This window comes from Myxine glutinosa, unplaced genomic scaffold, assembly GCF_964187855.1.
Source record: "Myxine glutinosa unplaced genomic scaffold, kmMyxGlut1.1 SCAFFOLD_1180, whole genome shotgun sequence".
Taxonomy (NCBI): Eukaryota; Metazoa; Chordata; class Myxini; order Myxiniformes; family Myxinidae; genus Myxine; species Myxine glutinosa.
The window spans coordinates 67112-94127 of record NW_027617275.1 but is presented as its reverse complement, the minus strand read 5'-3'; the positions used below and the strand labels follow the sequence as shown (position 1 = coordinate 94127).

The 27016-nt window shown below is 46.1% G+C and overlaps 1 protein-coding gene across 1 annotated transcript in view; it reads left to right on the top strand.

Annotated features, from left to right (window-relative positions):
* Positions 1-27016, top strand: part of LOC137431857 (oxysterol-binding protein-related protein 11) — an 85495-nt gene that overhangs the window by 31092 nt on the left and 27387 nt on the right. Inside the window, exons 2-3 of the mRNA XM_078769104.1 lie at positions 7443-7621; positions 24266-24345. Of these exons, the coding sequence (XP_078625230.1) occupies positions 7443-7621; positions 24266-24345 (259 nt within the window). The remainder of the gene's footprint in view (positions 1-7442; positions 7622-24265; positions 24346-27016) is intronic.

Genomic DNA, 27016 nt, shown 5'->3' with positions numbered 1-27016 from the left:
TATATATATATTGTATACAAGATCGAGGCTCGTGAAAGAGCTAACATTAATCACACAAAAAGTCAAACCGACACATAAAACACAAAAAATAAGGGGAGCGGTAGACAAGATGGGGAGAGAGGGGGAAGGACACAAACACAAATTTTGAGAGCAGGGACATCGGGAGAAATGTGGGAGGGGGAGGGCTTGGGGGGAGGTGGGAGAGGTATAAAACATATGAACACTGCAAGGACTTCCAGGAAAGAAGTTGGAATTTCAATTTTAAAAAAAAGAAAAAAAAGAAAGTGTATCTGTGGTGAATTAGCGGGGGTAGAAAAGATCAAGGTTTTGGATGGGGGAAGAGAAGAGATGGTGGTGGACAGCTGTTTTAAAGACCTGGTGGGAGGAGTGTGATTGAAGGGAGTGGGGGAGTTTGTTCCAGAGGTGGGAGAAAAGGGGAATGAAAGAGTGAAGGTGAGCAGAGAGCCTAGATTTTGGCAGTTTAACCATAAGAGGGTTGCAGGCAGATCTTGTGCGACCTGAAGGAATATTGGGGGGACAGAGCACAGAGAGCTGGGGGAGCAAGGCCGGAGAGGAGTCGGTAGAAGACAGAAAGACCACCAACCTGCCTGCGGTAAGTTAGTGAAAGGCCCTCGGAGTTAACTTAATCGCAGGAGATTCCAATGATTCGGAAAGCTTTGGTTTCAACAGCATGAAGCCGAGCTAGGTGTGAGGCAGGAGCACCAGCCCAGAGGGGGGAACAGGATTCCATTGAGCTGCGGATGAAAGCCTTGTATGTGGTGAGGAGCTCAGGTGTGCCAAGGAAGGACTTCACACGACGGAGGATGCCCAGTCGGCGACTGGCTTTGGAGGCCAGCTTGGAAATGTGGTTTTCCCAAGAAAGATCATGGCAGATAGTGAGACCCAAAAGCTTGAGCGACAGAACTTCTTGGAGAGGATGGTTGAGAAAGTAGATGGGAGGGTTTTCCAGTCAGTCCTTTCGGAGAGACATTGTAAGAGTGTGAGATTTGTCAGGATTGAAAGACATGTTCTACTTGTTTGACCAGTCTCTGATTTTGTCCAGGTCTGCAGAGAGTGAGGAGGCTGCAGACTGCCGATCTGAGGGATGAGGAATAGAGCGGCAGAGAGTGGAGTCATCAGCAAAGAGATAGAGAGGATTTTCCAGAGAGTCGGAGAGATCATTGATGAAGACCAGAAATAGCACAGGGCCCAGAACACTACCTTGGGGAACTCCAGCCAGAACAGGAAGGGGAAATGAGAGAAATCCATTCAGGGCCACACGTTGCCTACGACCAGAGAGGAAGTCCGCAAGCCATGAGTGGAGATTTCCATGGATGCCATAGGAGGAGAGTTGGTGAGCAGAGCTCGGTGCCAGACCGTATCGAAGGCACGTGATATGTCAAGTGAGACGGCTCTGATTTCCTGTTTGGCATTGAGGACCTCCATCCATTGTTGAGACAGCAGAAGCAACATGTCCAGAGTAGAATGACCTTGTCTGAATCCAAATTGATGATCAGAGATTAAGCCATTGGAGAAGAGGAAGGATTTGATATCCGAAGCAATGATGGATTCCATGACTTTGCTGACAATTGGAAGCAGGCTGATTGGTCTGTAGTTGCAAGGATCTGTTTTTGCACCTTTTTGTGTAAAGCGGAAATGTTTGCTGATTTACAAGATGCTGGCAGATGATCTTGAGTAAAAGAGAGGTTGAAAAGAACAGAGAGAGGGTGAGATAGAGCGGGAGAGCAGGATTTTAGGACCCTTGGGCTGATGCCGTCTGGTCCAGTTGCAGAATTAGAGTCGAGGTTTGACAAAAACTTCTCCACCTTGTCAGGAGAGAAGGACACAGAGTCCAGGAGCAGTTGGGTTCGACTGGGAAAGGTGGAAACAGAGAGAGATGGGTTTGGGACACAAGATTTTGAGGCAAACACAGAGTTGAGGCATTTGGCTTTGTCATGTGCAGTGTCAACTGTGTCGCCATTTGAGGTAAGGGAGGGGATGGAGGGGGAACAAACACCAGAAACGGATTTGACCAGATGCCACCAGGATTTGGAGGAAGGAGACAGGTTTAAGAGTTCAATCTTGAGTGTGGAGAGATGGTGCTTCCTGGCACTCCTGAGGGAAGATGCACACTTGTTCCGAGCTTGATGGAAGGAACTGAGATTGCCTTCAGTTGGATTTGCCTTCCAAGAGGCAAAGGCAAGTTGTTTCAGGGCAACTGCCTCACCACATGATTCAGTGTACCATGGACGGGAGGAAGGGTAAGACAACTGAAGACGAGATGGGATAAATCTGTTCATGAGAGAGAGCAGTTTGCTTTGGAAGAATTCCCAGGAAGAATTGAGGTCAGAGGCAGTAGAGATGGGAGACCAGGCCAGGTGATTGATGGCTGCTTGCAGCCCGTGCCAGTTGGCCTGAGTGAAATGCCAGACTTGTCGGCACTGAGGAGGCTCTCTGAGAATGGCCAGAGAGATGTGCACTTTAACAAGCACATGATCAGAAGAACCGATTGGAGCAGAAGAAGAGCAGCAGACATTTGCAGGGAAGATAGTCATATCCAAGTCCAGAAGAGAAGATACTCCATTGACTGAGATCCGGGTCGGGAAATTGACAGATTGTGTCAGTCCCAATGAGTCGCAGAAGTCCTTTGCTGAGGTGCCATCTCTCTGGTGAGAGATGAACCCACACCCAGCCAGCTGGCATGATGACAGTTGAAGTCACCACATATGAGGAAGAGAGAGTTTGGATGAGTTGATAGAAGTTGGTCCATGTTGTCCGACAGCGAAATGTAAATGGAGTCATCACTGTTTGGAGGACGGTACAGAACACATATGAACAAAAGGTGGGAGCGGAGAGGAAGCCGTAGCCAGAGGTACTCCTGGGGGTGGGGTGGAGAGAGGGCAGTGCAAGGAGAGTGAGGAAGAGAGTTTTTGATAAAGATAGCTACCCCACCACCAGGACGAGGCTCAGGTCTATCATACCGGAGGAGGGAGTAACCAGGAAGCGATATTAAGGAATCAGAGATATCTTGAAAGAGGAAAGTTTCTGTTAAGCAGATCAAATCTGGATTGTCAGAAGCAACCTGAGTGGAGAGATCAATCAGGTTTGAGCGAAGGCCCCGGATGTTTGAGGTCCATACCATTAATGAGGAGAGAGGAGGAGCATCGGGTGCAGGACAGGGGAGGGGAGGGGTAGGGTCAGATGAAGGATGAGATGGGGAGGTAGGAAGAGCAGTTGATAGTGTGTCAGAGATTACAGAAGAGTTGCAAGAAAGGGAAGGATGAGGAGGACGAAAGGTTTGGTGGTGATGGGATGAGGCACAGTGAGGGGTTGTTTTAGGGGGGGCAGAGGAAAGTAGAAGGTTTGGGGAGGTGGAGGTATGAGATAGAAGGGAGACGAAGTGGGGAGGAGGCAGCTTTGAGAAGGAGGTGGGAGGAGAGAGAATTTGGGAGGGATGGTTGGGGGGGGGAGATTTGAAGGGGAGGGCTTGGGGGGGAGATTTGAAGGGGAGGGGTTTGGGGGGAGTTTTGAATGGGAGGGGCAAGGGGGGAGTTTAGGAGGGTAGGGGCAAGGGGGGAGTTTAGGAGGGTAGGGGCAAGGGGGGAGTTTAGGAGGGGAGGGGCAAGGGGGGAGTTTAGGAGGGGAGGGGCAAGGGGGGAGGTTTGGAGGGGAGGGGCAAGGGGGGAGTTTAGGAGCAGAGGGGCAAGGGGAGAGTTTAGGAGGGGGGAGATTTGGAGGGGAGGGGCAAGGGGGGAGTTTAGAAAGTGGATGATTAATGAAAGATGAACATTTTTGAGAAATTGGGTTTGTTGTGATTTTCAAGTTAGCGATCCGTTTAAGAACGATGGAGGAGGGGTGGAATGAATGAGAATTTGGAGCATGTCGTGAGAAAGAATTATAAGAGATTGAGTATTATTTTGAAATGGAATGAGTTGAAGAGGAAATTGAATGGAGCCTTTTAAATAGGAAGAAAAACAGCGTGTTGTAATATACGACTGAATAAAACACTCCAGGGGAAAGTTTAAACATATTTAAACAGAACCATGAAGAACAATCTTATATTCACAAACATACCAATGGGGAGAGGGAGCCTCGAGGGACAACCATGAGTCACTTGAACAGGGCAAAAGGTGGAAGGCAAGGGGATAATGGGGGCGGGGCGGGACAGCGCACGTGGACAGAGGCAAAAGCACACGAGGAGAAAGGGAAATAAAACTTTTTTTTTTCTTTTTTTTCTTTTGGGGGGGGGGGGGGCGGGGGTGGGGGTGGTGGGGGTTACAACGTTAGACAAAGAGTAGATGTTCGGTGAAGTTTGGGGGAGAAGGGAAAATCAAAATACCTTGCAAAACCACTGAAGGAAGGAACAAACTTCGACGGGGGAAGCCTGAGGCTGCAAGGCCTCACGCCGCGTGGCAAACAAACGATTAATTTATGAAAGATAAACACCGATAAACTTCCAAGGGACACACTATAGGTTCACACACTGAAAGATAAATACAGTTTCGCCAAAATACAATTGTGAACGGACTTAACTTTGAAAACGTGGAGACCGTGTGGAGCTTCGAAAATCCGTGATGTCGTCTCCGAGATCTCGCGAGATATTGTTATGAATTTGGGTAGAGGAATATCTAGAGCCAGTTAGATCTGTATCGGTAGGTATCCGACTGTCGCAATAGGGAATCTACCCTGTAATTTCTATGTTAGATCGGGTTGTCGGTGTAAGCTGTATTGATATCCCCGCTATGAGGGAGCGGGGCATGCTAAATAGTACTGGGATTATGGATAAGATTCCTTTGTTCGTCGTTTCCCCCTGTCGCCAAACCTTTGTCCCTTATGGCAACGCATACTCATATAAACACTTAGATAGGCCCTTTAGTGCAACATTAAATAATTCCCCTTCCCTTACAATGACCTTGGAAGAAGACCGGCAGGAAGCCAGATCGGGGCACCGCTGGATGGCCGCCGCCAGCCGCACCACCAGCTGCCCTAGCAACATTGTGTGAGACGAGCTGTAACCACGCCCAGGAGGACTGTGATTGTTTGGCGCGGAAGGCGCGAACCTGGAGCGAATCAGCGCGGAAGGCGCGAGGAGGTTCGGCAAACGGCGGGAAGCTACGATGCTCTGGTTGGTAACGCGCCAGAACTGACGTCACATGCCAGGTTTCAAAAGGACTCGCTGGCGGGATTCAAAAAGCTTCGTTCTGGGGGATTGAGTCGTGCTGACGGTTCGCACTTGGATTGCGTCGTGCTGAGGCTTCGCTCTTGGTATTGAGTTGTGCTGGCCCTTCGCTGGTCATTGTTCGTCCTTGGCTCTTGGCTCTTCGTCTTGAGAGGTCCTGGTGGTCGTTGGTTCACCATCTTCGTGGTGCTTGGAGCAGTGCTCGGTGCTTTTGGTGCTGTGAGCGAACGGACCTCGTGGGCTGTCGACGAAGAGCCTGGAGTGGGGCGTTGGCTCGGGCCTGGCGGAGCACGTGGGCGAAGTGGACGGAGGGTTTCCTCGCGCCGGAGCTTGGAGCCGCGTTTGACGGTGGACAAGACTGCAGACAGTTAAGACGCACCACATTTTACACGTACACGACGGGCAATTATTTTTGCAATTCATTCCCCTGTCTCGTATTTGGTAGTCGGTGTGCGGGATCCCGATTTAGGACATTTTATTACCGGCGCGTATTTCCCTGTCCCGCGATTCCCTGTAAATAATCCCTTGCATTATTTTCCCTTTCCATTCAAAATCTTGTGTTCGTTGAGTTAATTCCCCTGCAGGATCTGAGCTGTGGTTGGATCGCTATCGGTAACCGCTTCCGCCTCTTCTTCTTCACTTCTTCCTCCCTCGTTTTATAACCGAATCCGAGTTGGTCGTCGCCTCAATTAAATCCGTTTGGTCATTCCCGAGCCCTGGTATTAACCGGAGGGTATTCGCACAACAATATCAACAAATAAATAGACCTTCCATCTTGCAGTACTTGAACAAAATATTATGGCATTGTACATTATCTCAACCAATCAAATTTACTGCTGGCAGACCTCACCCATGTTGTTTCTGAAGAATTTTAAATAGATCAGTTGGTGTACTTGAAGCCAGTAAGGTGTTTGAGCGTTTGAGTGATATCTACAAGCCTAACAGCCATATTCTGAATAAGTTAAAGGCTTGAGAGTAGAAACCGACAAGCCTGGTGATAGCGAGTTGCAGAAATTCAAACGTGACCTTATGAGGACTGACCCAGAGTTTCAATAGTCCTTCGATTTATGAACGAACGCATTTTGAAAACATGTCACAAATGAAAGAAAACCAGATTTATATATTTTGGCAATGTGTTGAATATTGCAAAAAGTTGTATTTTAAAGTTGTAATTAATTAAAATTATCAGTTACCCTCGGTAGCCTTAGAGGACGAACTTGAGGAGACGCACCGGGAAATAAAAGAGGTGAAGCAAAAATTAGAGGAAGTGGAAGAAGAGGTGAGTGAAATTAAGAAAAGACGGACAGAAACTAAAAGAGAAACCCAGGAGGAGGTGATGGAATTGGTACAAGGTCGGTGCTCAACTCATAATGTGATGCTCACTAAGCCTGGTAGATGGGTAATTCTAAAGGGTATTTCGAAAGGGTAATTCTGAAGGGTATTTGTCAAAGCTATTTCTAAAGGGTAACTGATACCGAGATTTAAAACTGCATAAGCAGAGATTTAAAACTAAAAGCAAGTTAAGTTGGTCATTAATCATAAACTGACGTTTACAGACATGCAGACAGACAAAGTAAGCCAATTGCTTAACCCTACATTGTGATTCACATGTTTGGGGTACTGAAAGACCAAATACTGCATTGGAGTCATCAGAAGGATCCCGAATAAGTAAAGAGCAAAGATGGAGTCATCAGGAGGAACTGGATAGGATTCGGGTTCCAGCTGCTACTCTACCCTCATGCCCATCCAGAATTAGCCAAGTGAAGCTTACAGAAACTCAAGTTGGTTCCTGCGTACATTTCTGAGATAAGCACACTCTCAAAGAATGAGTAGTGAACTATCCAATGTACAAGTTTGGTCTGGACAAACATGGCATGGGAGAACAGAACAGAACATAGCATGACTATGATGATATGAATGGTAAAACTGAGGGAAGCATATTTCCTTTTTGACTGCACTACACCTGCCCCTTCCACCTATTTCATTTCCTCGTTAGATTGTTTTTTTGTTCTTGGTTTGGAGGTCTGGAGATGTAAATAGCAATGAAAACATTTGTACTGTTCTGTGTCGATGGTGCTTTTATGTGATCAGGAAGATGTTAACTTCTTAAAAAAAAAAAAAAAGAGTGATTTAAGTATGAATTAATTTATTTAAGTTTATTTTAAATTTATTTAAGTATTAATATTTATATGAAGTGTTATTTAAGTCGAGCCTCTGAGCACTTTAGTTAGCACATCTTTTTGTTTTTGTCTGTATGTGACAGGTACTTTGTTCTGAATTGGGGAAATGGGGAGCTGGAGTACTTTGTGACTGAGCCGCAAGGACGTGGTCAGAAGCCTCGTGGAGTCATACAACTTACTGGTGCCATGATCTCCCCGAGTGAAGATGACTCATACGCCTTCTCTGTCATGGCTGTGAATGGGGAGCAGTTTCGCCTGCGAGGTGTATATTTGATATTCTAACACTGCTTCCACTTTTAAACGCATCCTCCAAATTTGGAGTTTTTCTTGCAGCAATTTTTAGCAATATATCCTTTGTTTATGCAGATTTCATGAGTTAAATCGTTATTCTTATTGAGTGTCGACCTGAATTTCATCGAGTAATGTAAGCCAGTTCATCTGCTAAACAAGATGGTGAAAGTTTGCAGTGAAAATGGCTTCATTGGTGTCCACATAACATGCAAGTTATTTTATATTGATTAGTTGTCCAACACAGATGAATCAGTTTTCAGATCAAATAAATATAGAACAAGTTCAGATACATTCAAAGTACACCTCCCCCATGCCAAAGAAAGAAACAACATATCCTCCAGCACATGGATATGGTAATCGGAGGGACAGGTGTACAATAATTGCTTGATTCATTGCGGAAAAAAAAAAAAAAAAAAATCGTAAAATAATCAATTTCTTACCTGACTAATAGCATACCTAAATCACCAGTGTTTCATCCGAATCTAACTTTTTGAGAGCAATTAATTAAAAAATAATTCATGGATTAATCAGTAAATAGTTAAAAGATTCATTCATAAATCAAAATGCCCTTTACAGCTAAATCACTTGATCACTGTTGTCCAAATATCAACTTCCTAGCTCAAAAGGTGCCTGAGATATTACCCAGATAAGAAAGAAAATAAATAATTACTGAATAAATGGATAATAATTAAGTAATTAATCAATTAATTGATGAATCAAAAAATAAACTAGATGGTATTCATAGAATACTTACCCTTTTTTTTTCTTCTTTAATCCAATATGGCTGCTAGACCACGTGAGCGATGACATCATAAATTTATATTTTCTAATACATTGTTGAGATCACGCTCCAGAAATTTCAAACTGATCAGACCAAGCGCTGTCCCTGTAGAATTATGGCGTCATAATTAAGGCACCAATGACGCCATCGTTAACAACACTTATTCCCCATGCGGAGTTCTTTAGAATGAGTTACGTTTCAATCTTTCCATGGAGTGGTTTTGGAGATATGGAGGTTCAACATTTTTCGGTTTTTCCAAGATGGAGGCTGTACGATGTGGCCCATGACGTCATAAGTATCATTAAAATATCCCACAGGAGGAAGCGCTCCTATAGTCAAAATTTTATGTCCAACTGACCAACGGTTGCAGAGAAAAAAAATTCATACTGATCGGATGAAGTGTGTATTATTATTATTTGATACTTGTTGAATAACAAGGCACTGATGACATAATGAAGGCACTGATGACATCATTAATTTATCTTATTCCCTATGGGGAGTACTTGACAATGAGCCTTGTTTCAATTATTTTCATTAAGCGGTTTCAGAGATATAGAGGTGTAACGTTTTTCCAAGATGGTGTCCATACCATGTGACATATGATGTCATAATTATGAATAAAACAATTCCACAGTTGGAGGCACACATATGGTAAAATTTCGTGTCAATTGGACCAACAGCATTCAAACCAACAACAGCCGAGAAAATGAATTTGAAAAATGCAGACGCACGCACGTACGCCACACATACACACTACATAACCGAATGCCTAACCCTGATTTTCGCTTTTCGAGCGCAGTGTAAACATATCGTTTTTGCCAAAGCGCTTGCTCACTATTGTGCCCAAATTTCAGCTTCCCAGCTCAAAGGATGGTTGAGATATCGTCCAGACAAAAACAAACAAACTAACAAACAAAGAAAACAAACGGAGTGAAGACTAATTACTCGCTTGCGGTGCGCGTCATCGCCGGGCCCCCTTCTTTGCCCGGCAATGACGTCATGCAGCATCTGGAGATTGAATAGGAAAGTAGCTGAGCAGTGTCCAATACTGTCCTCCTTAGGTCAATGTAGCTAGCGTACCGGTAGCTTACTCTATAATTCTAGGCTCGTAGGCTCCAGTTTTAACCAATATTTCAGTCTGCTGGTACGCTTCAAAAATGCGTATTCTGTTATTTCATCTTCATTTTCATCTTCATCTTCATCGTCATCTCCATCTCCATCTCCATCTATTCCCTTCGCACAATCTTCCCATCTCAACCGCGGTCTATCTCTTTTCCTCCTGCCTTGCTCCCTCAACTTATCCCCTCTCTGCCATTCTCTCTTTCGCCATCTGCACCAAGTGTCCAGCCCACTTCAGCCGGCGTTTTACCAATCTCCCCATCAAGCTCATCTGCACACTTGTTTCTTCAATAATTGGAAAGATATATTTTTCGATTATTGGCTTTGCTGCACCATTTGGAATTGAAACTTCCAGGTTTATTATATTGTGTGGAATAGCCCCAAACAATAATCTGTGTAAACTACATACAATACACCAATTACACCATTCTTGCCTGTGTTATGTATGTGGGCATCTTGCTTGCTGTATGATTATTCGTTACTAGCGAGGTACCCGTGCTATGCACGGGTGGGACCCGGAAGCAAGCAAACAATGCGGAAATGGTGAATGCTAAACCACAGAAGGAATACATTCCAAATTCCTGTGCCACCTTCAGTCGCACGTCAGACATGGACAGCAGGTTCGAGAAAGGCTTAGGTTAAAAAAACGGCAAATGAGAAACCATGAACCAATAAATTCCACATTCCTGTGCCACCTGTAGTCGAACATCAAGCATGGAGAGCAGGTTCGTGAAGGACTTGCATGAAAAACAGATCAGTTTGAATGGTTCTATACCCAGTCAATGGCGAATCTGCATATAGCAACCCGCGAATGTCACGGTTAGAAAGTAGAAACCCTCATGTCATTTCCTCATTCATTTGAACTCGATATCTCTATTTTCGTTCCAAACAGCAGAACTCCAATCACAAATTAAATAGCATTAATATAAAAAATAAACTAACGAACACTCGTGATATTAACAAATATTTAAATCCGTGCTGATGTTACATCCAGATATGGAGCAGTTCCGTACGGTTGGAAATTCAAAATCATAATTGTATTCTCAATTCCAAACGGCATCATTCAAATCGCATATTGATACTATAACAAAATACTGTGTTAAATGATGATTGTTTTGAGATATTATCAAACTAGCTCATTATTGTCATGTGTTCGTCGTCGTCATGTGTTCACCCGGATACGGGGCAGGTTCGCATCGAGTCAATTTCAAAATCATAATTTTATTGAGGAATTCATGAAACGTCCTACCTACCTTACATCATCCGCTGGGACCCCAAAATGTTCCAAAGAAGGTTTGGTGGGGCTAGCCCCAAAATTGAGGAAGTCGTTTGGTGACAGACAGACAGATAGACAGACAAACACTCCTTTATTTTTTTTTTTTTTTTTTTTTTTTTTTGTATACAATATCGAGGCTCGTGAAAGAGCGAACATTAATCACACAGAAAGACAAACCGACACATAAAACATATAACATAGGGAGCGGTAGACAAGATGGGGAGAGAGGGGGAAGGACACAAACACAACATTTGAGAGCAGGGACCGAGAGACATGGAGACATGGAGAGATCTGAGAGAGGGCGAGGGCTTTGGGGGGGGGGGGGGCGTGGGAAGGGGGCAGTGGGAGAGGTATAAAACATATGGACACTGCCAGGACTTCCAGGAAAGAAGTTGGAATATACAGATAAAGAGTCAGACTTGGTACGCAAGCCTCCGCAACCGCAACCTCCTGTTTTACACAACCTCCTGTTTTACGCAACCTCCTGTTTTATAATACAGATAAAACTTGGTACGCATTTCCTCGGTCTTTGGCATTGCCCATACTCAGCATCATTGGATCAAATTCCCTGATCATTCCATGATTGGAAGAATTTTGCCGTATGCTGATTGGCCATTCCCTCTGTCTTTCGTTTTGTGCATAATATTTTCAAACTTAATTTTCCTGTGGGTTCCAAACAATGGCCCAGCAGGTGAAAATAAGTGACTTGCAAATGCCAACTAATCAAGAACGAAGTGCTACCTAAAAAATACACTGTGATAAAACATGAAGATAGCATGAAAGGTTTCCATCAGTACGGAGTGGAATCTCCTCGGGAGACGAGCTTGGAGGCCGTTTCGTGAGGTACATGGTTCAGAGATGCTAGTTGTATATACTCCATCACTTTATGGCCTGACATCTCATCTGCTGGGGCAAATGCATTCTATGCGAATTATGGCGAGAGAGCCACTTCCATGGATTAATTCTTTTCCCCAGGGAGTAGGTGGACAGTCCTGTGCAAAATGGCTTTTAAAGCCATGTTGGCTGACTGATGCTACAGTAAGTATTGTAGTGGACGACACTGCTTTACGCAGAAAGAAGTTCTGTGTTGTCACAGACTGCAATTGTGTCGGAAAGTATATTCATACACTGTGTGTATATATATATATATATATATATATATATATATATATATATATATATATATATATATATATATATATATATATATATATATATATATATATACATTAAATAATTCCCTTCCCTGGCAATGACTTCGGAAGGAACAGGCAAAGAAACCAGGCCAGGACACCGCCGATGATGGCCGCCGCCGCTACACCTCCGGCCGAGGAACACCGAGTAGCACGAGCTATTACCAATTTGCTACGGGCCTGTGATTGGTCAGCGTGCTCGGCGCAAACCCTCCAGCCAACAAGTGCGGGAGGCACGAAGCTGGAAGGTTCGGTGGAAGTCGCTGGTTGGTAGCATGCCAAGGCTGACGTCACTGGCCAGGTTATATCAGGGCGGGCCGAACGACATTTTAGAGAGAGCACATCCGGTTCTTGTTTGCGCAGCACGTCCTCTTGCACGTCCAGCTCTTGCTCGAGTTTTTGGGTTCGTCGCTAGCCTGCGTTGGACGCGTGGTGCTTTTGGTGCGTTGGACGCGTGGTGCTTGGAACGGTGCTTGGCGCTTCTGGAGCCTGAATTGGTGCAGGGACCTCTTGGGCAGTCGACGGGGGGCCTGGAGTGGGCGTTGGCTGGGGCCTTCGCGGTGCTGTAGTGCGGGAGCGAGGGACCTCGTGGTGTGCGGCGGAGCGTGGAGCCAAGTGGGGACAGGACGATGGGACAGATAAGCTCACACCACAATTCACAATTACACGACGTGTTCTTTTCGTTAATTCATCCCTTGTCCTGTTGTTGAGTCTGGTGTGCGGGATCCCGATTAGGATATTTATTATCGGCGCGCATTTTCCTGTCTTACCTTTTTTTCATTTGAATAAATCCTTATATTATTTTTGTACATATCTGAACGCAGTTTACCGGGTGTTTGGTTTTAATAGATAAGGCTGCGGTGCTCTTGCCGTTTCCCTCCATTCAGCGCGCTTAGATTTTGGAATCCGCTATTGAGCTTCCGCCTCGGGAGTTAAAGCCTTCGCAATCGGCATCCGCAACTCTGGTGTTAATCGGAGTTGCGTGACATTTGGTGTCAGGAGTGTAGGATTCGAACCCGTCGGACAAATTTTTTTTTCCGCGGCGAGACATCGACAAGGTCGGGCATACATTGCACCCGACGTTAGAACGCAAAATTTTTATTTGGCCTGGCGGAGAAATTTAATAGTCGATTGGACATACGGAGCGTGATATCGCGTCTTCGTCAAATTTAAATTGGGTTTTTTTGGAATTGGAATAAATACGCGTGCGGGCAACGACCTTCCGAAAAGCGGATGTCGGAGGTCGACAAAATGGAGGTGCGTAGCGAGGCTTCCGTCAGTGTAGGGAGTGAGCCGGAAATGGGGGAAATGGAGGATAGCGTTGGAACTTCCCCCGCCGGAAGGACGGCCTCCAGAGACTACTAGGCCTTAATTAAATTTATGAGGGATTTAATAAATGAGAGCAGTGAGCGAACCAGTAAGGAATTGAAGGGCGAAATGCGGGAAATGAAAAGTGGGTTGGAAAATAAAATGGATGCTCAGAGTAATAAAATTGAAGGGATGGGAAATCAAATTGGGGGATTGAGTGACGAAATGGATGTCCATCGTGAAGAAATGAGGGTGATAATGAGAGGGGGTAGTAAACGAAAGAAGGCCCAGATTAAAGAAACAGAAACCCCATGTGAACAAACAAACGAATGAAATAATGAAAGAACAAAAGAATGATTCACGCAGGGCACAGGAGAAGCCAAAAGTGGTCGGGTTTGAATCTGAACGGGGGGGGGGGGGGGGGGGGTGGCAAATTGGGAATTGCACCGGGAATGGCAAATGAAGGAAATGAGGAAGGGAGGGTAGGAAATTTACAGGTAGATGGGGAGACCGAATGTGAGAATTGTAATAGGGAATGTTTCCCACCTGGCCTGGAGGTTTGTTGGGACCGGGTGGATGCCACAACACCCCAACCGGGGGATGAATTTGAAATGGTGCAGCACCAGGGCGGTGGTGCGGAGCAAGAGGGGGTAGAGTTATTGGGGGTCCGTGCAAGGGAGCCGGACCGGGTATTTATTGGGGATATTGATCAAAGCCTGGCGGGTCCAGAAATGATTTGTGGGAATGATGATGAGGATGAGGATGATGTGATTCAGCGGCTGGGGACCTGGGACAGTCCCATGGAGGTAGGGTTTGACCAGGCCCAAAGGAGATTGGGGGAAGAGGTGAGACGGTCCGAGGAGGTGGTTGTGCTGACCTTGGGGACCCTCACCGTGCACAACAATTGGGAACAGGAGGCTCCAAAATTGGATGCCCAGCTGGGGGAGTGTTTTGACTCCGGGCTGGATTTGGACCTTGGAGGATCGGGAGATAGAGCCTCCGAAGATTTGGTCCCCGTAGGGAATTTGGACCAGCTGCAGGGAGGGGCAGAACAACCGGTAGTAGAGGTTGTTACCTGCAGCTGCGGTTTGGGATGGCGAATAAAAATTTGTAAAAGGAAATTTAAAATTAAATTAAAATGGGAATGTGATTTGGAGCAGCCTTGGTTGGGGTTGGTCCCCAGGCTGCGTGATTTGGACATGGCGAGGTCATGGGTGATGGCCTCGGGGAAAAGTTGCCCCTTTCAAAATTTGGGTATTCCAGCCAGCTGGGGGGCTGTGCTGGCGACATTAGGACGTGGGGTCCAGCCTTGGGTGTCGAGGTACGACCTGGGCCCCACGGGGGGTCTGGTGGAGTGTGGCGTCCCTTGTCCGTTGGGGCACCGTCCGAGCTGGTGGCTCGGGCCGACAGGGTCACCGGACCATGGTGGGGGTTAAGACCTCCAGGAGGTTCGAGGTGGTCTCAAGCCTGGGATGGCAGATATTGAGGACCACTAGGGGGAGGTGTTGTGGGTCGCGCTTTGGTGGTGGCACCGCGGACGGCCAGCTTGGGCCTGATGTAGTGACCACCCGGGCATGCGGCCTGGCACCCTCCTCCTGAGATTCTGAGACAGCCAGCATGTGGTGACCTGACATGTTGTGCTGGGCTATGGATACAGGTCGAACCGAATGGACAGGAATGAGATAGCTTGCCGGACAACCATTGGGGCATCTGTGGAACGTGATGGTGTGAGAGTGACCTTCCACAGATGCTCCGTTATGATTTATGGACTCTCGGTTTGGGAAGAGAGCCATGGGGTTGTTGCATTTGGAATGTGTAACGAGCCGAGCATATGGGCCATGCTCGGCTGGCAGGTGTATGGCAAAGCATCTTTCTTTGGTGAGGTTAGTGAAATGTGGAAAAATGTTTGGCATGGGTAATCTGGGGTTAGATGTAAATTAAGGGGTGAATTTTGTGAAGAGAAATTGTGGACACTGTACAGTGACGCCATTATTGATCAAAGTGTTGGAGGCTGTGATAAAATTAATAGGGTAGCAGGACACAGCCTTCAACTGGTTGCGGGGGCAACTGTGCTGATATATGGGATGCGGGATCATGGGGATGCAGTTGTGTAGTTGAGGGTCAACGTGGTGCTTTGGGTGTCCGAGGGGTGTGGACCATGTCTTTTTGGTGGGTCTCCTGGTGGAGCATGGCTGTTGACTGGACCTTGGTGTGGTCAAGTGTGGGTAAACACTTTGGGGGGCTGTGGTTCTGTGGACTGGGGGACGAGAGGGCGGCGTAGGTGACGTGAGGGGAATGCCACGCACTGCGACCGTCTCCCCCAGGGCCGAGGTTGTGTGTGCGGTAGTGTGTGTTGTGGCAGCATATGCTCACCACATTGACCAGCTGGGGCTGGTGCAGCTGTGTTCCTCGCAGGGGGGCTGAAGGATGGATGGTGGGTCGCACCCTTATGGACACTCATGGGCCATGTTGGCGTTTTGACTGCTCACCTTGTCCCGATGACCCTTGCACGGTAGAGCTGCAGAGCTGTCTTGGCCACTGGTAGTTGTGTAGTGATGAGCACTGTTTAATGCGGATCCACATACCTGCCAGTGTAGTGGGGACAAAAGAGAAATTTGGTGAAATTTGGTAGGCCCAATGATAAATTTTGGGATTGTGAAGGGTGGATTCCACTTTGGACCTGACCAACCGGAAGTTACCTGTACATCAAGGTAGAGGTAAGGCCTTGATGGTTACTGTCCCAGGCTGCAGGACTTGCTTAGGGAAATTTTGGGGACATGTAATTTGGAGTTGGGAGGCGGGTGAGAGTGATGACATGGCCGGTGAGGGGATGGAATGGGGGCCACACAGTGTCTTGTGGGTGGCGTATGTTTTTGTGTAATGGTTATGTGTTTTCATGTGGTCATGAGTTTGGAAATGAAACTGGAGAGTGAGTGATGATTATTGAGTTTTGAAATGTGGTTGTGGAAATGTGCAATGGCAAATGTGAATAGGGGATTTCACATGTAGCAGGCCATGGCAAACCTTGTGAAACATCTTTTGTACCACCATCATCTTTGGAATTGTGCTGAGTTGTGTTGAGAATTGAATGGCAGTGGGGGAGGAAGTGTGTTTTGGGGTCTTGTGGGTGGGGAAGGTGTGTGTGTCCACAGGTACGGATCAAGCTCTGAGGAGCGATGCCTGCGGCCCCCCTCTGCGGCAATTACCCCTGGCAGCCGGTGGTACCTGGAAATTGGAGCTCATCGGTGGAGGGTCTGGTTGGGCGCCGCGGGGTGAGGATGTCCCCCGGTGACCCGTGTTGCTGCGCTGAAGCAGGAGGCCGCGGAGGAGCCTGGTGTGTGTGGAGACCCTCACCGGCGAGGTAACGGCGGAAAGGGGCTGTTGGGCTGTCATGGGGCCAAGAGGTAAATGGGGGGGAGGGGGGCAATGAACTTGTAAGTCGGTTGACTTGTTTTGGGACTGCGGGCACCACAGCCTGAAGCGCCCCCACCATCTTTTTGTGCGATACCTCCCCGTTGCCTAGTTGAGGAATGCACACACATGTATATGACATCGATGCCATGGTCCTGCAGGGGGGTGTATTGAGTAAGTGCTTTGTTGATTTTTGAAATGCAGTAACGAGTTATGGAATGTGTATGAGTGGTTAAGGGGTTTGTGTTGAATGAATGTGGGTGAAATCCACCGAGCCATGTCACTCACCTGTAACACCTGGACAGGGCCTTGGAAATTTTAGGGGGGTGCATTGGGGATGGCCCCGCAGGTAAGGTTGTGTATTGTGGCATCCAGCGGGGGACGCGGTCTGTAGACCGGCGTATGTAAAAATGTTTATAGAGTTTTGGAATTTTCTGAGTAAGTGGCTAAGTTTGTGGTTAAGTTAGTGTTGCATGTTGTTTGTTTCCTCCCTCCGCAGGAGCAATGAAGACCATTGTAAATATTTGATTGCATGATGGTTAAGGGGTTTAGCATGTTAAGGAAGTGTAGGTAGGTATTCCGACTCACTTCCCACAGCCCTCCTGATTTATTTCATAGGCTAAGTAAGTGTGAGACAGTAAGTGTTAAGGCTGGAATGGTAGCGCCTGCAGTGAACCTCGCAGGAGCTACGGTTCCAGGTGGGGGCTGTGTTATATCTGGGGGTAGAGCAAAATGTAGAGCGGAGTAGATCTGAGTAGGTAACATGCTTCGAGATGTCGCGATAAGGAACACTTCCTGTAATAAGTCCATGTTTAGGTGTTTTGTCAGTTAAGGTGTATAATTGTGAATCTACCAGGTGATTCGAGTGTTAAGTAGTTAGGGATTAAAGATAACGCCCCTGTGAGTCCAACCTGGTCATCAAGCCTTTGTCCATTATGGCACTGCAGACCACATAGACACTTAATTAGGTCCCTAGCGCAACAGTAAATAATTCCCTTCCCTGACAATGACTTCGAAAGGAACAGGCAAAGAAACCATGCCAGGACACCGCCGATGATGGCCGCCACCACTACACCTCCGGCGGCCTAGGAACATCGAGTAGCACGAGCTATTACCATGCTATGGGCCTGTGATTGGTCAGCGTGCTAGGCGTGAACCTCCAGCCAACGAGTGCGGGAGGCGCGAAGCTGGAAGGTTTGGTGGAAGTTGCTGGTTGGTAGCGTGCCAAGGCTGACGTCACCGGCCAGGTTATATCAGGGCGGGCCGAACGACATCTTCGAGAGAGCACATCCGGTTCGTGTTTGCGCAGCACGTCCTCTTGCACATCCAGCTCTTGCTCGAGTTTTGGGGTTCTTTGCTAGCCTGCGTTGGACGCGTGGTGCTTTTGGTGCATTGGACGCATGGTGCTTGGAGCAGTGCTCGGTGCTTCTGGAGCCTGAAGTGGTGCAGGGACCTCGTGGGTGGTCGACGAGGGGCCTGGAGTGGGCGTTGGCTTGGGCCTTCGCGGTGCTGTAGTGCGGGAGCGAGGGACCTCGTGGTGTGCGGCGGAGCTTGGAGCCAAGTGGGGACAAGACGACGGGACAGATAAGCTCACACCACAATTCACAATTACACGACGTGTTCTTTTCGTTAATTCATCCCTTGTCCTGTTGAGTCTGGTGTGCGGGATCCCGATTAGGATATTTATTATCGGCGCGCATTTTCCTGTATTGCCTTTTTTTCATTTGAATAAATCCTTATATTATTTTTGTACATATCTGAACGCAGTTTACCGGGTGTTTGGTTTTAATAAATAACGCTGCGGTGCTCTTGCCGTTTCCCTCCATTCCGCGCGCTTAGATTTTGGAATCCGCTATTGAGCTTCCGCCTCGGGAGTTAAAGCCTTCGTAATCGGCATCCGCAACTCTGGTGTTAATCGGAGTTGCGTGACAATATATATATAACTTATTAACTGTAGTGGATGTGTGGCATGTGTCCCCTTGTTGCTCAGGGCCTATTGGCAAATGTTTGTGTGATTGTAAGGGTTCATGGTCAACATTTCAGTTGTGGTGTGTGTACTAGTGTCGGCGTGCTTCTCAAAATATCGACCCTGGTCGATGGGCAGCTCTTCAGGGATCACATGCCAGGAACAAGCTTTCATACATATGATTCCTGAAAAACTGCACAACGACCAGGGTAAAAATTTTGAGTATTAACAAAATGTGTGCTCATCTGATTAATGAGGAAAACTGAAATGACCCCACTGAAGCATAACTGATGGGAAGGTAGAAAGATTCAATACAACTTTATTAGAACACCTGGCCATATTTACCACCACTGATGAGACCTTTAGAATGCTGGAACCTTTAGACTGCTGAGACCTCTTAGACCTTTGAAGACCCTTTAAGTCTCCCACGACTCTTCAGACAACCAAGACCCCAAATACCCAAAAGACCCAAAATATCCTGAAGATCAAAATATCTTTCCACTGGTAAGACCCTTTAGACCCATTAAACTCCCAGATTCTGCAGACCCCCAAGACCCTTAAGACCACTTACCTTTAAGACCCTTTCAATACTTTTAATGAACATTGATTTAATTATTCGTTACAACAAAAGGAAATACACAGTGCCTTCAGAAAGTATTCACACCCCTGGACTTTTTCACATTTTTTGTGTTACAGCCTGAATTTAAAATTGATTAAAATGAGATAGTTTGACCCTGATCTACACATAATACCCCATAATGTCAAAGTGGATTTAAAAAAATAGAAATTCTTACAAAATAATTGAAAATGAAATTCAGAAATATCTAGTTTACACAAGTATTCAACCGCTTGAGTTAATATTTCGTAGAAGCGCCTCAGGCAGTGACTACAGCTTCGAGTCTTCTTGTGTATGTCTGTGTCATCTTTGCACATCTGGATTTGGGGAGTTTCTCCCATTCTTCCTTGCAGATTTACTCAAGCTCTGTCAAGTTGGATGGGGGATGTCGGTGAACAGCAATCTTCAAGTCTTTCCATAGATTTTCAGTGGGATTAAAGTCTGGGCCACTAAAGGACTTTCATGTTCTTGTTCTGAAGCCATTCCAATGTTGCTTTGGCTGTATGCTTGGGGTCATTGTCCTGTTGGAGCGTAAATCTTCGCAACAGTCTATTGTTTTTTGCACCCTGAAGCATGATCTCTTCAAGGATTTGCCTGTGTTTGGCTCTCTGCCACTCCATATCTCAACCCTCAGATCGGCAGGCAGCAGCCTATTCACTCTGCAGATCTGGACAATATCACAGACAAGTCAAACAAATGGAACATGTCTTTCACCTCACACCTAGCAATCCTGACAAATCTCAAACTCTTACTTTGTCTCTCCGTAAAGACCGGACAACCCGGTCTTTGTCTGGACAATCCTCCCATCTACTTTTTGAACAATCCTCTTGAAGAAGTTCTGTCACTCAATCTTTTGGGTCTCACTATCTGCCATGATCTTTCCTGGGAAAACCACATTTCCAAGCTGGCCTCCAAAGCCAGTCTGGGCATCCTCCTTCGTGTGAAGTCCTTTCTGGGCACTTCTAAGCTCCCCACCACATGCAAGGCTTTCATCTGTAGCTCAATGGAATACTGGTGTACCCTCTGGGCTGGTGCTCCTGCCTCACACCTAGCTCGGCTTCACGCTGTTGAAACCAAAGCTTTCAGAATCATTGGAATCTCCTGTGATGAAGCTGATTCTAAGGGCCTTTCTTTCACTCTCTCACCACAGGTAGGTTGGTGGTCTTTCTGTCTTCTACCGACTCCTCTCCGGCCTAGCTCACCCTGCTCTGTCTGTGCTCTGTCCCCCAAATTTTCCTGCAGCACACACAAGATCTGCCAGCAACCCTCTTCTGGTGAAACCACCAAAATCGAGACTCTCTGCCCACCTTCACTCTTTCATCCCTCTTTTCTCAATTTTATAGTCTCGAACACGACCGATTATCTCATCATCAAGGCCACAGCAGATGCAATGTTTGAATAATGCCGCAGTAGACCAAAGGTTGTGTCATGCACAAGCGATAGGGATTGCAGACACCTTGGAGCCCAGGGAATCTTGACCTTTGTATGGACATTCATATATTTAGTTTCAAGACCATTTTATTTATCACAATACAATTAACTAATTTGCGAACATTTGAATTCTAATTTACAACCATGTAAAATGTTATACTATTTCGTTTAACATTTAAGATGTTAAATCCTGGTGTTGTTGGCTTGGCCTGTTAAATGTTAAAGCCTGGTGTTGGCTTAGCGGTTAGGGTGCCGGCTTGGGATCCGAGGATCCTGGGTTTGAATCCCGGTCGATCGTTAAATTAACACCAGGGGGGTTGACTCAGCCTGTCATCCTTCCTAGGTCGGCAAATTGAGTACCAGCTTGCTGAGATGAATGATCCCGGTGTGTTCCCGATTTAGAATAGGTACACCGTATCCCTGCGCATCGTAAGAGTGTGACCAAGGGTTGGTGTCAGGAAGGGCATCCGGCCATAAAACATTGCCTCAAACAGGGAACCATGATTGTCATGGGGCCCGCAAGGCTAACCCCCGCTCTAGCGGGGAAAATGGCCTTCAAACGATCATTCATTCATTCATTCATTTAAGATGTAACATATAGATTTCATATGAATAGGGCAAATGTTTCCTTTTGCGAGATTTGAGTACAAAGGTGTTTACATTCATCAATTCAAAAGACATTGGGGCCCTGGGCCAACCCCACGTGTCTGGACAGGGTGAGAGCTGGTCTTGAGGCTTCCCCCTTCGTCTTGCCGTCAGCACGGCTGTGATACCGCTGCTCAATACAGAAACACTCAGTGATTATTCTCATTAACCACATTTTACACTGTACCACTCTCGTACCCAGTAAACATATCAGTGTGTGTGTCTGCCAGTACATGTGGATTAAAAATCTTCGACACACGGTAGGGATGGTGTTCAGATGGGTGATTGGCCTGAATAAAAAGCATTACGTCTGGTGGAAATTGAGCACAGCTGGAGTTAAATTTTCGTCTCATCAGACCGCAAAATCGTTTGCCTCATGCTCTCAGTATTCCATGTGACTTTTTGCAAATTCCAGGTGTGCTGTCCTGTGCCTTTTTTATCAGGAGTGTCTTCTATCTCGCCACTCTCCCACGAAGCCTATATTTGTGAAGTTCTGCAGAAACTGTTGTCCTTCCGGCGGGTTGTCTCATTTCAGCCAAGGAACTCTGTAGGTCTGTCTGTGGTCATTGGGTTCTTGGTCACCTCCCTGACTAAGGTCCTTCTTGCCAAGTTGCTCAGTTTGGTCTGACAATCCTGAAAAGAGCCCTCGGAACAAATTTTGAGAACAAGAAAACTTCACAGCTTGGTCCATGAATCATGATCCCTTACTGAAATGGAGGTGAATACTTCGAGACCTGGGAGGACTCTGTTCCATCTTCTGAAATCTGCATGGGGAAATAACCATACACATACACACGCACGCACGCACACACACTTATTTGAGTTGGGGATTTATGTATACTTGCCTGTTTTGCAAAAGCATTTTTGCTTACTTTTCTTGAATTTGTGTGCCAAGTATATAAGGTGTTTTCAAATTGTCATTCCAAGTTCAAATCCAATTGTAAAATAATGAGCTTGTTCCCCCCGAACCGAAATGAGCAATTCGGTTTCCTGCATGTGAACCACCTTTAGAAGCCATTTTCCCCCACAGAGTAGGGGTTGGGCTTTTTCGGGCACCGTGGTCCCCTTTTTGAAGCAATGTTTTATGGCCGGATGCTCTTCATGCCGCCAACCCTGTTAGTTGCCTCTTGCGACAACCAGGGAATTACCAGTGAACTGGTGCTCAATTTGCCGACCTCGGAAGGATGACAGGCTGAGTCAACCCTACTGGTGTTAATTCAGCGATCGACCAGGATTCACACCCGTGATCCTCGGATCCCAAGCCAGCACCCTAACCGCTAAGCCCACACCAGGCCTTGGTTTCCTGCATGTGAAAGAGCATTTCTCAAAGTTTTGTCACGATCATCATTTGACATCATCAGTCCACTTAGGGCAAAATGGAGAAGATTGTCATGGGGACCGCAAGGCTAACCCCCGCTCTAGCAGGGAAAATGGCCTTAAAATGCATGTTGTTGTTGTTGTAGTCCACTTGTACTGTATGTGAGCACTCCTTGTCAAACATAAAACGTCAAGGTGATACTCTATCTCCATCCAGGTTTGGTTAGGATTTCTGCATTTACTGTATCAAGTGTAGCCTTGATACTCTTCCTCAGATCTGCAATATCGGTAACCTTCGTTTGGTGCACCATGTCCTTCACATAACCCCACATCCTTCACATAAGCCCACATAAACAAAATCCAAAGTGTTTATGTCTGGTGAACATGTTGGCTACAGAATCCGACTGTCATGCCCAATGCATCCATCATTGAAGTGTTCATTGAGAAAATTTCACGCGATCAGATTCCAGTTTTTGGGAGCTCCGTCCTATTGATAAATGAACGCTGGCCCCAGTCTGCCATTTGCAGGAGCACAACGTTCTCCAACATATCCATGTAATTGTCAGATCTGATAGTGGCTTCAGCAAAGAAGAATGGCCCAATGACTTGGTCATGTAATAGGCCACACCACATGTTAACGCTTGGGCTGTCACTTAATTTATTGGACCTCATGGTGAGGCTCAAAACCCCAAATCCTGACATTACATCTGTGTCCAATATGTCCATGCATCACGTGCAGTCTGGCTTTAGTGCCTCAACCAGGTGAACCTTGTACGTGTACAGCCGCAGTTGTATGTGCAGCACTTTATGTACCGTTGTGTGGGGTAGCTGCAGCTCCCTGGCTGCAGTCCCAATGGACTTGTGGGGCCTGCGCTCGAGCGACTCACAAACGTGTTCAGCATTCTCTCCATTTGTGCTTGGCAGAGCTGCCCACTTCCTCTGCCGGATGCTATCAGTCGTCACATAATTTTTGTGACACTCGCGGATCATATTTCTCGATGGTGGTTGCCTATCACAAGTTGTCCTGAAGCTTCTTTCAACCTGTGTCGATTATTTGTTTTCTATTAACCAGGCAACTCACTGCGTCTATCCTTGCGGGGACGTCACGTTTCACAGTATACACCTGGAAACGAGAAAAAGTCAAGAAAACTTTGAGAAACATCATTCACATGGAGCAAACCGCATTGTTGTGTCCCATTTCATTATTTTTAATTACATTTTGAATTTGGTAAATTGTGGACAATTTAACGATCATCATTATGATCATTATTCCATATACCTACAAATCCACGTATCTGGTGAGTGAAACGGAGTCAAAACCTCCACTGTTTTTTTAAGCCAAATAAGTGGATGTCCCCTTTGTTCATAGTCTTGTATTCAAATTGTCTTTCTAGAGTGGTGCTTTATGAAGCTTAGAGAAATGTTTATTTTGCACAACTCTGGTGGATACCATATGTTGTGTATTAAAGATGGGTTTAATGTTGTGTTTTCTTTTTGCATCGGTGTGTTTTTCTGATGCACTAAATTTTCCTGCATTTGCAACCCTTTCCAGCCAAGGATGCAAAGGAGCGGCAGCATTGGGTGAGCCGATTACAAGGCTGTGCTCAGCACTACACTGACGCTATTGGCTTGGTAAGCAAATGAAAACGTATGTTCTTGTGTATCACTCACTACACGGGCATTTGCATGAGCACTTGCAAAACTTTTACACTTGCATGGCATATTCCTTTAGGAAAACGAGAAGAAAAAGACGTAAAATGTCCCAGCCCCCGTGGTTTTAGTAATTTTGCTGTACGGAGTTAAAGGCCATCTTTTGTCGGATTACAAAACAAAAACTTCTGCATATGTATGATGTCATTTATTGTCTTTGTACCAAGTTTGAACAAAATCGGTCCATACATGTCGAGAAATTGTTGGAGACATGTTTAACTAACAAAATGGCCACCAGTCGGCCATATTGGATCTGATCTAAAAAAAAATAAAAAACGACGTGCATATGTAAGCCCTCATTCATTATCTGTGTGCCAAGTTTCAACAAGATCGGTAAATGCATGTCCGAGAAATTGATGAGGATGTTGTCAATATTGTGTTTTTTCACAACTAAAATGGCCGTGAGTCTACCAGTCGACCATCTTCAGTCAGATTACAAAATAAAGTGAGGTGCACGAATATGCTGTCATGTACTGTGTTTGTGCCACATTTGCACAAATTTGGACCATGCATGTTCAATAAATGGTTGGGGACATGTTTAAGTAACAAAATGGCCACGAGTCAGCCATCTTGGACCTGATCTTGAAAAAATGGCATGCATATGCAAGCCATCATTCATAATCTGTGTGCTAGGTATGAACAACATTGGTAAGTGCATGTGCGAGAAATGGTTGAGGACGTGTTCAACATCGGGTTTTTTACAACTAAAATGGCCACGAGTCGGCCATCTTGGACCTGATCTTGAAAAAAATGACATGCGTATGTAAGCCATCATTCGTTATCGGTGTGCCAAGTTCGAACAAGATCGTTAAATGCATGTTCAAGGAATGGTTGAGGACGTGTTCAACATCGGGTTTTTTTTCAACTAAAATGGCCGCCAGTTGGCTATCCTTGATCGCATCGCAAAACAAAATGTTGTGCATATGTGTATACCATCATGTATTGTCTTCGTGCCAAGTATTAACAAAATTGGTCCACACATCTCCGAGATATGGTTGCGTACGCACAGACGGACAGCAGGAAGGAAGGAAGGAAGGAAGGACGGTCGGACGGACGGATGGACAAGACCAAATCCATAAGCCCCCGTTTTGGACCAAGTCTAAAATAATACAGAGACTTGTTTATAAACAACAGATTGACAGTTATATTTGGCAAAGTGCAGTTTTTTGTGGTTAGAGAAACTACATTGGAGTGAAAATTAAAATGGCTGCATTAAGGGCCCACTGCCTCCCCTGCCCTGCCGTTTCCCCCGTCATACTCCGCACCACCTTCGCCACCATGTGACCCGCCATTATTGTAAGGGAATAGTCTCAACGACACAGAATATGGCTATTTTCACATGCCAGCTGACAAGGATTGCAATCTGCCCTCTCAAAAGTATTGGGCTACCATCTAAACCTTATCTGATATGGAATCCACCTGAGAATACTTTCACTAAAGATTATGTCGTCTTATGCACTAGTTTATTCCAACTTGCCTGCAGCTATACATTTCATGCTCAAGGACCAATACACACAATATTATGGAGAGGCTGGTGCAGTCAAGCAGTTTGCCTTCTCAACGTGGAAAAGTAACTGACTGAGGGTAACTTTAGTTCATTCCGTCGGGCTTACAACAAGTTCGAGTCCATCCTGAGAAATGCCAGAAATCACCACCTGCAAATCTCAAGGCAAAACTTTCCAGTCTCAGGATGGACTCCAGTCTCCTTCCTCAAATTGGTGTCTTTTCATGTCCATCTCTTGTGCATGCTCCCCCTGCATCCCTTCCCTCACCTCAATTGGCATTGCTGGAGACTCTGTCCAAGGAAAAGCAGAATGTTAAAACTTTTTGTTTGCCTTCAAATATTGTTTACCCAACCTATATCACTCCGTCCCCATCGTACGATTTCGTGTATCCCTCTCCCCCAAAAGGTGGAGAAAATATTTCCAGACTTGACCTTGCTTTGACAATGGGCCCTGATGGCAACAGTCTTCAAGTTTTCAAATCCTTCCTTGCCATTATTGCTTCCCTTTTGGTTGCTGTCTTTAGTCTGTCCTTTTCCTTTGCATGCCTCCTATCTGCCTGGAAGTCAGGAAACATCACTCTGGTCTACAAGAATGATGCCAAAACAGATACTATTGACTACAGACCAGTGAACTTCCTTCCATTTACAAGCAAAGACATGGAATTCATCATTGCTGCTGATATCAAGTCTTCCTGGTTTTCAAACAGTCCGATCCCTGACTATCAGTCTGGACACACTGTAGTTCCTCTCTCAACAATGGTTGGAAGTCCATAATCTCAATCAACAGCTCAGGACTGTCTCCTTGGATGTACCGCAGGCATTTAACATTCTGGCTTCCTGCTTTGCTTGCCAAACTCTCTGCATGTAGCCTTAAAAGCCACCTTCATCCCTGGATTTGTGACTTATTCCACTCATGCTGTCATTGTGCTATCATTGGAACCCTCTCCTCCTCCTCCTCTCTCTCTCTCTCTCTCTCTCTCTCTCTCTCTCTCTCGCTCTCTCTCCCTCTCTCTCCCCCCCCCCCCCTCTCCCCTCTCTCAGTGGAGGCTGGAGTTCCCTGTGGCATTGTGTTCGGCCCACTCTTGTTCC